The sequence below is a fragment of the Rhinichthys klamathensis genome, unplaced genomic scaffold (genome assembly GCF_029890125.1).
Source record: "Rhinichthys klamathensis goyatoka isolate OS25496 unplaced genomic scaffold, OSU_Roscu_1.1 h1tg000098l_1, whole genome shotgun sequence".
In the NCBI taxonomy this organism is placed as follows: domain Eukaryota; kingdom Metazoa; phylum Chordata; class Actinopteri; order Cypriniformes; family Leuciscidae; genus Rhinichthys; species Rhinichthys klamathensis.
The window spans coordinates 4,620,100-4,633,382 of NW_026606637.1; the positions used below are offsets into that span (position 1 = coordinate 4,620,100).

At 38.7% G+C, this 13,283-nt stretch overlaps 2 protein-coding genes across 2 annotated transcripts; one reads left to right on the top strand and one right to left on the bottom strand.

Moving 5' to 3' along the window:
• Positions 1-3,378: 3,378 nt before the first annotated feature.
• Positions 3,379-6,101, top strand: krt15 (keratin 15). The gene is made up of 7 exons (XM_056252748.1): positions 3,379-3,952; positions 4,251-4,333; positions 4,422-4,578; positions 4,766-4,927; positions 5,037-5,162; positions 5,537-5,757; positions 5,876-6,101. Exons 1-7 carry the CDS (start codon positions 3,437-3,439, stop codon positions 5,997-5,999), a joined length of 1,389 nt encoding a protein of 462 aa, XP_056108723.1. The 5' UTR covers positions 3,379-3,436; the 3' UTR covers positions 6,000-6,101.
• Positions 6,102-6,222: 121 nt separating this feature from the next.
• Positions 6,223-12,964, bottom strand: krt98 (keratin 98). The gene is made up of 8 exons (XM_056252749.1): positions 12,659-12,964; positions 10,917-10,999; positions 10,677-10,833; positions 8,418-8,570; positions 7,581-7,706; positions 6,765-6,982; positions 6,641-6,651; positions 6,223-6,533 (listed from the first exon to the last, which is right to left on the bottom strand). Exons 1-8 carry the CDS (start codon positions 12,959-12,961, stop codon positions 6,439-6,441), a joined length of 1,146 nt encoding a protein of 381 aa, XP_056108724.1. The 5' UTR covers positions 12,962-12,964; the 3' UTR covers positions 6,223-6,438.
• Between the last annotated feature and the right edge of the window lie 319 nt (positions 12,965-13,283).

Consider the following 13,283-nt stretch of genomic DNA (forward strand, 5'->3'; position numbering starts at 1 on the left):
ATGCATTCAATTTCTTCATTCAATGCAGAAGAAGTCAATTGCAACTCCAACCACATCAACTCACAGAACCAATGAGATCTTCTTCAAAGATGTCACACACTGCTTCCACTGCAAAGGAGATGCAAGTATCGCACATTTTAAACAGAGGTTTAATAATAAGCAGCAGACACCTCTTAATGAGGTGCTTTGAAAGAAGAAAGCTGATGGTTCTTTTCATAGCTAAATTAATATTTTCCATAGTTTCATTTAACATTTCCGGTTTCATTCTGTCACTTACCGTTTTACCCATGCATGTATGATTGTGTGTATGTGTGTTTAGATTAGTTGTGTGTGTGATTTAGTTAATAAAACTTGTGCACAATACGTATTTGGTTCTGATTCTCTGCTTGCAACAAAGTCAATTTAACGATTTCTGATCTTGTGACACGCTCTAAGCACTGTACATGCTAAGAAATAATTATTTTTATTTAAAATAATTATTTAAAATACCCTTTTCTTAGAATCAATGAGTAATCAAAAGTGTTCACTGGACGAACTGATTCATTGATTCATTGTAATATTAATTTAGCTACATCAGGTTAATCCGATTAAAAAATATTCCAAATATTTGAAAATACGAATCAGTCACATTTTACTCACTCGTACGAATTCGTACGAATTGGTCGTGAGATAGCGTTGCCTATACTCACAATGTCACTACGGATTCTGTGGTTTAGTTTCTGTCATCAGTCTTCAGCCGCCATGGAAATCCATTGAGTATTGTTACTGATAAAGGTGTTCAGTTTACGTCTGCTGCTTTCGCTGCTTTTCTGGAAGGAAGGAATATTCATCACCCTCGTTCCTCTCTTTACTACCCGGCAGGTAATGGTGCTGTAGAGAGACACAAGGCTGTCTTCCTGTGCGCCCACCAACTGACATGACTGTTCGCCAAAGGGTGCATTTCACTGCATTTCCATGCACACCAACTACTCCTGAGTACACAGCTGAGGACACTGCTCACTAAACACACTCATTACACTAGACCTAAACGTGATGTTCGGAAGCCTAGTTGGTTAAAGGACCTTGTCACTTAGATCTGATGTGCTGGATCTGATGTGTGGATGTGTCTGTGTTGTTGATGCAACTCTGATGTGTGTAAACAAGATGGATGAAGTATTATTACATGTAAATGTTTTTGCATTCATTTATAAAAAAGTTCTGAGAAACTTTAAATTTATTCTAAAGGGACATTGTGATGTAAAAACGTTATATATATGAAAAAAATATTTCAGTGTTTTTGGATTGTATTGCAAATGTTTATGTTCCCCGATAAACAGTGCATCCACTGGCAAGACCTTTGCGTTGCGTTTGCGTTATCCTTTTAAGTATAATTTTCCCTCCCATCTCATATTTTTCTCACACTCGGGGAAATGCAATACTTTTGCGAGAGAACATAGAAGTTTTGCATGTGAACACAAAGTTTCTCTGATGAACGCAAAAGTTTAGCAAAAGTTCCATCACTCTAGTCAGTGGACTACACAAAAATTCACACAGGCCTACTCCTTTTCCTATTTGGCTTAATGTTTTGTAATGAGATTTAAAATGGTTTAGGTAATGGCTTATTATAGAAGCCAGTATGAATCACAATACTCTTACACCTGGGAAGAACTGTCAATAAAATCAGCCACATTTTTATCTGTTTCTCTGTGGGTTATTATCACTGTCTACAAAGAAGATCATGTTCAGTTCCACACGTTTTATTTAAGCTATTCCACCCCAAAGCTGACTTTACTATATACACTTGAAAATGTAAGTTTACAAGACATTATGTAAAACTATGTGAAAAAAGCGTAAACACAACTACAAGCCAAGTATACTTACAATACTTAATTATACTTTTTAAGTAGTCTATATCTCGATTACAATATGGAGTACAAGTAATTCGACTTTTCTGTCATTATAAGTCAAATATACTTAAGTGTGATTTAAGTATATTTCTGAGAAGTCTACGTAAAAAGTAGACTGAAAGTATACTTTCTTTTTTGTTGTTGTTTTAAAGTAGCTAGCACACTTGAATGAACATTTTTTTTTCTGCTTTTGTAAGTATATTCCCACAGTGAAAGTATAAGGCTGACTACTCATAGATTAACTCCCGCATGACATGCTCACAAAAGCGTGCACATAAATATGTCTTTTAAATCAAAAAGCTAGCGTTCTTGCAGTAACAAGGTGATCGTTTAATCCTAATTTGTTTAAATTTATGATCTGAATAAAGCAGAGCTTGCAGGGAAGCAGGTAAGAGCTTGTTTGGAACCAACAGATGGATCAGATTTATCTTGTCATTCAGTATCTAATGAAATTAACACATCATTCATCACCTTATAACCGCAGGCATGTTCACTTAAAATTGATGAATTACTTGATACATACACTAGATCCGTGTTCAGTTATCCTTGCCGCATTGTTTTCACTTGATTGTGTAATGACAGCTATACAAAAGAACAATGTAACCTCTGTAAATGCATTCAAACTAGCAATTACTCTACTAATGTACTACTACTTCATGCAGCAGCATTTTTAACTGAAGAGAAAACGGAATTAGTTGAATTTCATGGTCATGCTTTCCAAAGCAAAGCTTCAGCCCTCAATTGAAAGTTTCTTATGCATACAATAATTTTCCTGAGATAGAAGTAAAGCCTTCTGGAATGGCGTATATCTGACTCATTTTTAAAGCTCTCAGAAAAATACTGTTACGCAAGACGAGCGGTACCATGCTAGCACGTCTCCAGATGCCTCTTGAGTAATTTAAAAGTTCACTTTGGAAAATGTTTTTCTCTCTCTCTCGGTATTTATTTTTTTTGTTCATGTTTGAAAAGACAAAGGGAGGTCTGTTCTGGGGAAGCTGGCAGCATTCCACGTGCAAGAGACCATTTCACTGTGTGCTTTTAGCTTGCTGTTTATAAGTGTTTATCACATCCAGCACTCTGTTGTCCTGGAAACCCCGCTGGCAGGCGCAGATCATCCTGTCAGCACACATGTTATGAAGCCTGTAACACAGACCGTATGGCAGTAACATGAGATACTATGCAGACATGCATGGGAAAATCTTGTCCCTCACATCAAGACAATCACGTCCTGTGAAAACATTGTCAAGTTATAGGCATGCATATTTTGAGATAAGATATATGCATATGTCTTGTCTTTTGCACATATCCCTGGGCTCTCAGAGATCATTCAACAATTCATGTCATTTCACCTGCCAGATCCTCTGCCTCCAGGCATTTGCTGGGCGGAGAGTTAAGTTTTGAGTTCATGTTGTCCCCTCACCCCCTCCTCCATCTCCACCTCCACCCACCCCTTACCTCATCCCACAAACATATAAAAATCAATCAGCCTCGTCTGTGAACCACATTCCCTCTCCTTCCAGCAAAAAGACTCTCTCCTCTGCTCCCCAGCAATGACGTCCTTCAGCAGCCGTAGTTTTGTGTCTTCTGGAGGGGGCTTCGGTGGAGGCTCCATGCGGGGTGCTTCTCTAGGACGCATGTCTCAGTCTTCATCGATGGGCATCGGAGGAGGTGGCCTCTCAGGCGGCATGCGTGCTGGGAGCATGTATGGGGGTTCAGGAGGCCAAAGTGTCCGTATCTCCTCTGCGTCAAGAACCTTTTCAGCTGGTGGTGGCGGCGGTGGTGGAGCAGGTTATGGCTTTGGTGGTGGCGCTGGTGGTGGAGCAGGCTTTGGTGGTGGCTTTGGTGGTGGCGCTGGCGATATGGACCTCAACGTGACTGTCAATGAGAAAGCAACCATGCAGAACCTGAACGACCGTCTGGGATCTTACCTGGAGAAGGTGCGCTCCCTGGAGAAGGCCAATGCAGATCTCGAACTGAAGATCAGGCAGTTTCTGGAGAAAAAAACCTCACCTTCTGCAAGAGATTACTCTGCCTACTACGCCACAATCAGCGACCTGCAGGATAAGGTACTGCTACTGTAAAACTTTACAACATCTCTTGCACAAGAAATGCATTATTCCATAGCTGCAGGATGATGGGTGTGGTCATGTCCTCATTGAGTTTTCTGCATGTCAAAATGAAACAAAGCCATTTGAGTGCATTGTACAGATGTGTATGTCACGGTTGCTTCACAAAATTTTGCATAAAAGTGCACAATTACATGGGTGTATCAGACAGTATTTGCATTTTGTGTCTATTTGGAAGCTAAATGTGCTGTGCATTTGCAAAAACCTCATTGTTTGAATGCTCTCTTGTCTCTGACAGATTCAAGATGCCACCCGTGTCAATGGAGGAGTCTACCTGGGCATTGATAATGCAAAATTAGCCGCTGACGACTTCAAGAACAAGTAAATCCAAGCCTGCAGTTTATGAAACTTATTTTACTCTTACTTTGGTTAAAAGTTGCTAATAAGCTTCTCTGGTTTGCCCATTCAGGTATGAGAATGAGTTGGGCATGCGTCAGTCTGTGGAAGCAGACATTGCTGGGCTGAAGAGACTCCTGGATGAGCTGACATTGTCAAGATCAGACCTGGAGATGCAGATTGAGGGCTTAAAGGAGGAGATTATCTTCCTCAAGAAGAACCATGAAGAGGTAAACCACTGAAAAACCTGTCCAAATCAATCTTTTGATCTAGCCAAAACAGACATGTTCCTTTGACCTTGCCATGAGATAAACTAACAAGGCACTCAAATGTGGGGCTGAAAAGCACTTTAAATCTGAGGAATGTGCCTCAGGGTCCATATATATAAATCATCTTGAATTCTTCTTCTCTTTGTAGGAACTGGCTGCCATGCGCACTCAAATGACTGGTTCGGTGAACGTGGAGGTGGATGCGGCTCCTCAGGAAGATCTGAGCCGTGTGATGGCTGAGATCCGTGAGCAGTACGAGGGTGTCGCTGCCAAAAACCGACGTGAACTAGAGTCCTGGTTCAAAACCAAGGTAGAAGAGGCCAAATAAATCTGTGTTTCCTGAACTAACCAAAACTAGAACAATCAAGTTTTATTCTTTAGAGATGCTTGACGAAACTCTGAATGTTATTTATCTGCAGTCAGAGACAGTGATTAAGGAGGTTGAGGCCAATACAGAGACCCTACAAATGTCCAAGTCTGAAATCACAGAGCTTCGACGCACCCTTCAGGGCCTGGAGATCGAGTTACAATCTGAACTCAGTAAAGTAAGTGTGTGTGAGTGTGTTGGGATACATCTATAGCAATATGGTAGCGGCTGCTGAAATAAAAAATTTAAACCATTCTCAACAGGTCTTAGCTGTTTAAAGCTACATTGGGCGAACTGGTCTCCCAGCCTGGCCAAGATAGTGTTCTGTTTGTTTAGTTGGCAGCCAGGTCGACAAGTACCCAAAACCCCTCTGAAACCCGCAAATCAGATAATCCTGACCATTCAGGGAGACCTGAAAAAAATGGCAATTCTATCTTTTGCTGGTTAATACAGTTTTTCAGCAGCCTGGTTGAACGTCTGCCATTTTTTACCAAACATAAATATTCCACTCTGCACTAATAAATACTCAGCACTTCCACTCTTATTTTACAGAAAGGGTCTCTTGAGGCAACTCTTAGGGACACACAATCTCGGTACTCCAACCAGCTGACTCAACTGCAGGCTCACGTAACAAGTTTGGAGGAGCAGATTGTTCGTCTCAGAGCTGACACAGACAGACAGTCTCAGGATTACATAATGCTGTTGGACATCAAGGCCCGGCTGGAGATGGAAATCGCTGAGTATAGGAGACTGATGGATGGAGAAGCAAGCAGGTAGGAGGTGGTGGAAGATTGATAGTGATACTGTAAAATGAGTGTGTGTTTGTCATTGGGTTTTGATTATTTCTGAGGAACATGCATTAACATATTCTCTCTTTGTCACCATTATCAGTTTCAGTGGAGGAGGAGGAGTGAGCAGCAGCAGCAGCAGCAGCACCTCTACCAAAACCGTCATGGTGAAGACCATTGTTGAAGACATTGTTGATGGGAAAGTGGTGTCATCTAGTACAAAATAAACGCCAAACACCATCAAAGAGTGCCCATCTACACCTGTCACACCAGTCTTCAGGCCTTGTGCTGCACTATTGTTAAGAATAAAATCATTGATGGAGCAGAAACACGACTGTGATTTGTCTCATGTTAAATCTTTTTAGTGTTTATTGATAAATTATTGTTTCTTGATCCCTATTTTGTTTCTGAAAAGATAATGATACATTTTGAGGGTTTGTGGATGCTTGCAGTACATCAGGCATATTTGATTGTCATTTAACACCGGGAAACAAAGAGCTGAAAGAGTTTGCACAGGACAAAACTAAATTACATTCATATAATCATGTTCACAATCTAAGGTAAACTTCCAAATTCTTCATTAATTGTGTGATTGTGCATTACAGTAAGGCATTATAAGACATGTGACGTCGTCAGTTGAAGTCAATGTGTTTTTGAGCAGATGAGTCATTTTTTCTCAATAACATCCACGGTCTCGCTGCTCTCCACAACCTTCCCATTCACAACAGTTTGCACCACTGTGATCATTTTGGTGGCAACTTCTAAAAATAGACAATGAGAGATAGTCAATTAGCAGTGCACTACAAAGCTTCATAGTGATGCAATACATTTATACAAAAAATGTTTTTATTGTAAAATAGTCACTTACTGTGGGACTCTCTGTAAAAAACAAGAGAGAGAGCTGGTGTCAGTAAAGCTTTCTAACTTCTAAATCAGTCTATGCACTAAATCACAAGATATCAAAATTAAGAAATTAATTCCACGAGCAGCACCTTTCATCTCCATCCAGCAGTCTCATGTACTCAGCGATCTCACGCTCCAGTCTGCTCTTTACCTCCAGCAGCGCTTCGTAGTCTTGTTTGTTGATGCCAATTTTAGCATGAAATTGACTAAGATGGTCCTCCAGGCCTGTGACAGTGGTCTGAAGCCTAGCCAACTGGTCCCCGTAACGGGCCTGTGTGCCCTTCAGTTCCCCGACAAGAGCTGACCTCTGTGGATAGTCATATATAAATAATTAAATATATAATACCATTAAATACATAATATATTTGATATATATTATATTATGTTATATTTTATTATTATATTATATTAGCCTATATTATATTATATTATATTATATATTTGTATTTTATATACTATTATGCATAATAGTTTTATATATAATATGTATTTATAAATTATTTAATTATATTTATTTTGCTGTGGACACACAGTGTTTTTTGATGTTATTGGGTGCATTAGGGCAGAATATATAAACAGTGCTAATAACCCACACTTTTGAGACGCTATCTTCTATTTAAACAGTCTATCTCTTGTTCTTCTAAATGTGTAAGCATAGGAAATTACACGACATTTCCCCTGACTGCTCTTAAAGTCTTAAAGCTGGCAGAGTGCTGGTTGGTGAACTAGAGGGGGAGAGGCTGGAGCTCATGGACAGAAAAAAAAACACCAAAAAAACAGCCTGGCACACATGTTCTTCCTAGACATGTTGCCACAGACTTTTTCTGCATTGCTTCTTCGATTTAAACCACAACTCTATTTTTTGCTATAAAAATGAATGTGTTTGTAAGGGTGTGTTGGTTTACCGTGCTCTCATGGGTCTGCAGTTCAATCTGTAGTCTTTGTAAGGACCTTGCCAACTCCTTCAGCTCTTTTCTGCTGTTCTGAAGCTCTTCATTATGTGTGACCACCTCCTGTTGCACTGTGGTGATCTGCAGTTAACACCAACACCAACAAAATCAACAACTATGACATCACACGCATCCTAACATCCCACTATAAAATAATATTTTATTCTTTTAATGGGTTAGTTCACCCAAAAATGAAAATTCTGTCATCATTTACTCACCCTCAAGGTGTTACAAACCTGTATGAATTTCTTTCTTCTGCTGAACCCAAAATAAGATATTTTGAAGAATATGGGTAACCAAACAGTTGATGGGCCCCAATGACTTATGGAATAGGGCCATAGTCATCATCTTTGTATACAGACATTGTTCAAAATATCTTCCTACTTGAGGGTGAGTAAATAAATTATGACAGCATCTTCATTTTTGGGTTAACTAAAACTATGCCTTTAATCACAGATGAGCTATGTGATTAAAATTGAAATCAGTTATTTTCAGGCATGGGTATTGTGTCAAAATGTCCAAATTAAATTTAAAGTATTTAAAGTATTAAAATTATGCCTTTTTTTTCTAAGAAGAAGTCATTTAAAGTCATTATGACCTGCTAAATATGTACTCTACATTGTAATTTGAATGCATAAAAAATATGATTATTTCCTTGGAATTGTAGTTGAGTAAAAGTGCAAGCCTATTCAGTTTTATAGTAGTCAAGCACGGTACAATTCCCCCCAAATAATAATTAATGATAATAATGAATTTACTCAAGAACAAATGCCTTTGTGGTTTTAACTTCACCTTGCTTTCACACCAGGACACCAGCTCCTGACGGTTTTTCTCAGTCATAGGCTCATAATGTAGTCTCATCTCGTCGACGGCCTGGTTCAGGTCCGTAGAGGGCGCTGCATCCACACAAACGTTCACCTGAACTCCAGCCATGCAGGACATCTTCTGTGAAAACACATATAAAAAAGTATGTGATTTGGCACTGAGACAGAGATAAATTGTATTATGATCCAGACATGGTATTCATTTTCTATTTAATGGGAATAAAAAAGAAGTGGGAGTGGTGGGATAAGCCTGTTCTTTTAATCCCAAACATGTCTGAACGATTTCAGGAAAAAGTGTAGTTTCCCCTTGTTGTTTTTGTTTACTAAAAATATATATTTTTACAAGTTTTAAAAGTTTTTTTTTAGGTTTATGTGTGCGCCTAGTTGTGTTTATACATGAATGATGACATTTCGTAGACCCAAGAAGAGGCCTAGTGATATTAGTTTAAAATGATGTAATGGGACGGAAAATCCCCAGCAGAGCTGGCAGCAGAAGAACTGGAAAAAAAGAAAAATTGAAGGAAGGAAGGAAGGAAGGAACACTCTTAATGACCCTGTGTGTTTTGGTGTGGAAACTGCTATCTCTAAAACGAACGCTAAAGTGACCTAACCTCTCATTTTCAGAATGTGCCTTTCAATTGTTTTTAAGCAAAAGATATCAAAAGAAAATACTTTAAACAGACTTTCTTTCCATCTACATTAAGTTTAGAAAACATGTACATGACATGTTGAAAAGTTTGGGATCACTATGATTTTAAAATTGATGACAACAAAGACATTTTTGTAATTTTACAAAATGCAGCACAACTATTTTCAACTGTGATAATAATAATAATAATAATAATAAAGGTTTCTTGAGTACAAGAATAAACATATCTTCTAAAAATTCATCTTTGCCATATACAGGGAATACAAGAAAATAAAATAGAAATAAAATTATTTCACAATTTACTGTATTTGTGATAAAAAAAGCAGCATGGCTGAAACTTCCTGCAAACGTATCCCTTTTTATATTACTGTATATGGTATTTGAAGTGTGTGTGTTACTTTACAATATGAGGTAATCTTATATTTGGATATCAGTTCCAGGCCTGTATTTTCCACAGGTTTTAGCTGTCCTGTGTTCAGTGTGTACCAGGGTGTGTGCCCTTCTGTTTGTGGGAAGGTTGGAATGTGAGGAGTGGTGGAATCTCACACTGAGAGAAGATCCATGTCTTTACTTTTGAATTAAATGGGCCTTTCAGGAATGACCCCGTATATGAAACAGAATCCTTATATGTTTCCATAATGACTTACACATCTTGGCACAAAGCACAATGGTCTTAGGGACGGCCCCCCTGCGATTTGCAGCAACAACGCCACTGAAAATCATTCATTTTAAAAGACAGATGCTGTGCAGTGTTGGTAGCAGTTCAAAACCCTATGCAAAATCTTCTAGATATAAAAATATTCATTCATTTGTAGCAGTGGTAGCTAAGCTAGTAGTAGGATAAATCATGGTGGTGAAGTAGTGTAACTTGTACATGCTAAGCCAGCAGGCTAATCAGCTAGCCGTATGCAGGCTAACCGGTTAGCTTGCAAGCTATGCTTTATTTGGTCTTAATCACACCCTCATACCACATCACCACCATGGTGATATTTACTGTATACAGTTCAGTGGAAATGTTTCCAACTTACTTGGGCTTATATAACAGCTTTGAGTAAAACAGGAATCAATTTGTGGGTGGAATATCTGAATGGCCAGTCTCATGGGCAAAGCCCTGAATAGAAATCCTGTCATGGAAATATCATTGCTGTTTACAAGCTAGAATTTGCTGTTTTAGAATATAATAATACACTATGGAACGGAACACCAATCGACTGTGTTCTGTCCATTTTAATTAAATGAAATAATAATAATAATAATAATTCATTAAATTTATATAGCGCTTTTCTCGGCACTCAAAGCGGGGAGGGGGAATAGAAGGGGGGATCTCCTCAACCACCACCAATGTGCAGCATCCCCCTGGATGATGGGACGGCAGCCATATTGTGCCAGAACGCCCACCACACACCAGCTTACTGGTGGAGAGGAGACATAGTGATGAAGCCAATTGGTATATATATATATATGGGGATGATTAGAAATAAGAGTTTTTACAAAAATACGAGGCAGAACAGGCATAACCCAACTGAAGATTCTTCAATGAGACAGGTTAAGATGAGAAATGTGTGTCATCTATTGTACCTCCTCATGGTTTCTCTTCAGTATGATGAGGTCCTCCGTCAGAGCCTCAATCTGTATTTCCAGATCCGACCGATGCAAGCTAAACCCATCCAGAATTTTATTCAGACTGGCGATGTCAGCATCAATGTTCCTTCTCATAGCGAGCTCATTCTCATACCTGAGGCGATGTTTCACAAAATGAATAGCCAATAAATGACCAATTAAATCAATTATTTGCAAGATGTCAATTTAGTTTCTCACTTTAGTTTGAAGTCTTCAGCAGTCAGTTTGGCATTGTCCACAGTCAGGATGATTGAGGCATTGTCTTGGGAAATTGATTGAATCTGCCATAAAAAAGGAGTATTATACAGTTGATTACACAAATAGTAGGTGTCAAAGATGTCAGTCTTTTAAGAAGGTTGCAGAAAATACGCCCCCAGAACACTGAATTCCAAATTAGAAGAAAAAAAAAAAACAGTCTAATTGCACAATAAACAGTCTGCCACCTGGAGTCATTTTATTTTTAAAACTAGTTTTCGGTATCTGTGGAATTCAACCACAGTATGTGGAACAAAAGCCAAATCTGACAACAAAACGTGTTCTATCTGTTTCAGACAGGACCACTTCGCCAAGTATACACATTTATTACAATTATAGCATACAGTTGTTGGCGGTATGGTTCTGTTCTGGGCAAAACTCCCAAGCCTGTCCATGCAGCTATGCCTGGATAGAGCAGGGAGAGCAGCAAGTCAAACCCCCCTGGGGTACAGAACAGAACCAGTATGCATAATTACAATTCTCAAATACACGATAGAAAATGCTTGCAATGTAGTGACCTGTACGGAAAAAAAAGTTCGGTTGGGTGGAGTTGGGGTTGGAGGAGGGAGTGCTGAAGTAATGAGAATTTGCCGCTGTGGTAGATGTCGACACTGGATTGGTACATCAATCAGCTATCACCTATCAGCTGGCTAACGTGGCCTGCCTAAACTAACGTGATGCTTGATGTCTAAGCACATTAGATCAATAGTTCTCAACTGGTTTGGCCATTGGACTCACATTTGAATTCAATTCTTTAACCTTAAATAAAAACTTTTATATATTCTTTGTATATTATTAATATACAGGCCTAGATCATCTTACCCCAAGGGTCTAATTGTATCTTTAGACTTAAAAAATAAAGACTTATACTCCACAAATCCCCTACAAATTATAAATAGCATAGCCATTCATCAAAAGTGCTGAGATGAGATTTTGTACGATCCATCATGGCCAGGAGGAAAAACTAAAGTGGAGTCGTCATCGTATTGTGGATCTTATGATTGACTAATTGACAACATAACGACGTTGCATTCCATGATTTTGCTTTTACGCACGTCTTTCAAAATAAAGGTTTCGCATCACTAAACATAGAATTAGGTTTGTTGTTTCTTTGACTACTCACCTAAAACTTCCGTGCGACCTACCATTTGAGAAACACTGGTCTAGATCCCATCACACCCACAACCCTAAACCTAACCCTGACTTGTCAATTAGTGTTAATAACAAACGTTTTAGTAATTGTAATAAAGTTATCTATATTTTGTTATATGTTTTTTTAGGTTCCTATTTAGCTTTAATTAATTTTTATTTCAGTTTTAGGTTTACATTTACATTTATTCATTTAGCAGATGCTTAATCCAAAGCAACTTACAAATGAGAACAATAGAAGCAGTTAAACTAACAATAGGACAACAATATGCAAGTGATATGACCCAGTTGAATCTAACGCAGTACATGTATTTTTATTTTTTTAAAGTAACTTGGTTTAGTAATTTGAATAGGCCTACTTCAACTTAAAATTCAGATTTTCAACTTAAATTTCAAGATTTTTAAGTTTGAGTTCTTAATATTTATTATTGTATATTATATCACTAATGCCATGTCTGGATACATTTTCATTTCTCAAATAGCATGTCAGGTGATCCACTGAAGATCCTGAGATCCCCACTCCACTGTGAACTCACCTCATTTCTCAGGTCATTGATGGTGTCCTGGTAAACGGAGTGATTGAATGTGACACCAGTGTGACTGTCATACCATTCCCTGATGTTGGTTTCTAGATCAGCGTTGGCATTCTCCAGTGAGTGCACCTTCTCTAGGTAAGAGGCTAGGCGGCTATTCAAATTTTGCATGGTGGTCTTCTCACCCAGATTGAATCTCATTGGAGAAGAGTGAAGAGACCCAGCAGGGGACGAGGATATCCGGGTTCCTCGACCACCGGCACCTCCATAAACACTGATGGTTCTGGAATTAGAGCGGAAAGACATAGTTCTGTCCTAGACAAGGTCTCAAATGTAGAAGTGGAGGACAAGACACAAAAGCAAATGCTTAGTCGTGACTTTGTCAGATTCAACGGAATCTTTAAATACTTGCCCAGGACGGGGGAAGGATGAGGATATTAATTTCCAATGAACAGGTGAGTATGTACATTGCCCTCTAGAACCTGAGCATCAACATTTTTTGTTCGGTTTAAAGTCAAAATGCAATATTTCCTGTCCTAGACCGAATGAACAATGATGAACATTTCCATTAAACTGAAAACGAAATGCGTATCTAAAATAACACACCCAGTTGCAGGGAATAAAATGA

Excerpts from the sequence above, each read along its gene's own strand:
- krt15 (XM_056252748.1), top strand. The coding sequence starts at position 3,437 with ATGACGTCCTTCAGCAGCCGTAGTTTTGTGTCTTCTGGAGGGGGCTTC. Across the intron at positions 4,928-5,036 it reads AGTCCTGGTTCAAAACCAAG|TCAGAGACAGTGATTAAGGA; the intron begins GTAGAAGAGGCC and ends ATTTATCTGCAG. Across the intron at positions 5,163-5,536 it reads TACAATCTGAACTCAGTAAA|AAAGGGTCTCTTGAGGCAAC; the intron begins GTAAGTGTGTGT and ends CTTATTTTACAG.
- krt98 (XM_056252749.1), bottom strand. The coding sequence starts at position 12,961 with ATGTCTTTCCGCTCTAATTCCAGAACCATCAGTGTTTATGGAGGTGCC. Across the intron at positions 10,834-10,916 it reads GCTGAAGACTTCAAACTAAA|GTATGAGAATGAGCTCGCTA; the intron begins GTGAGAAACTAA and ends ACATCGCCTCAG. Across the intron at positions 8,571-10,676 it reads TGAAGAGAAACCATGAGGAG|AAGATGTCCTGCATGGCTGG; the intron begins GTACAATAGATG and ends GTGTTTTCACAG.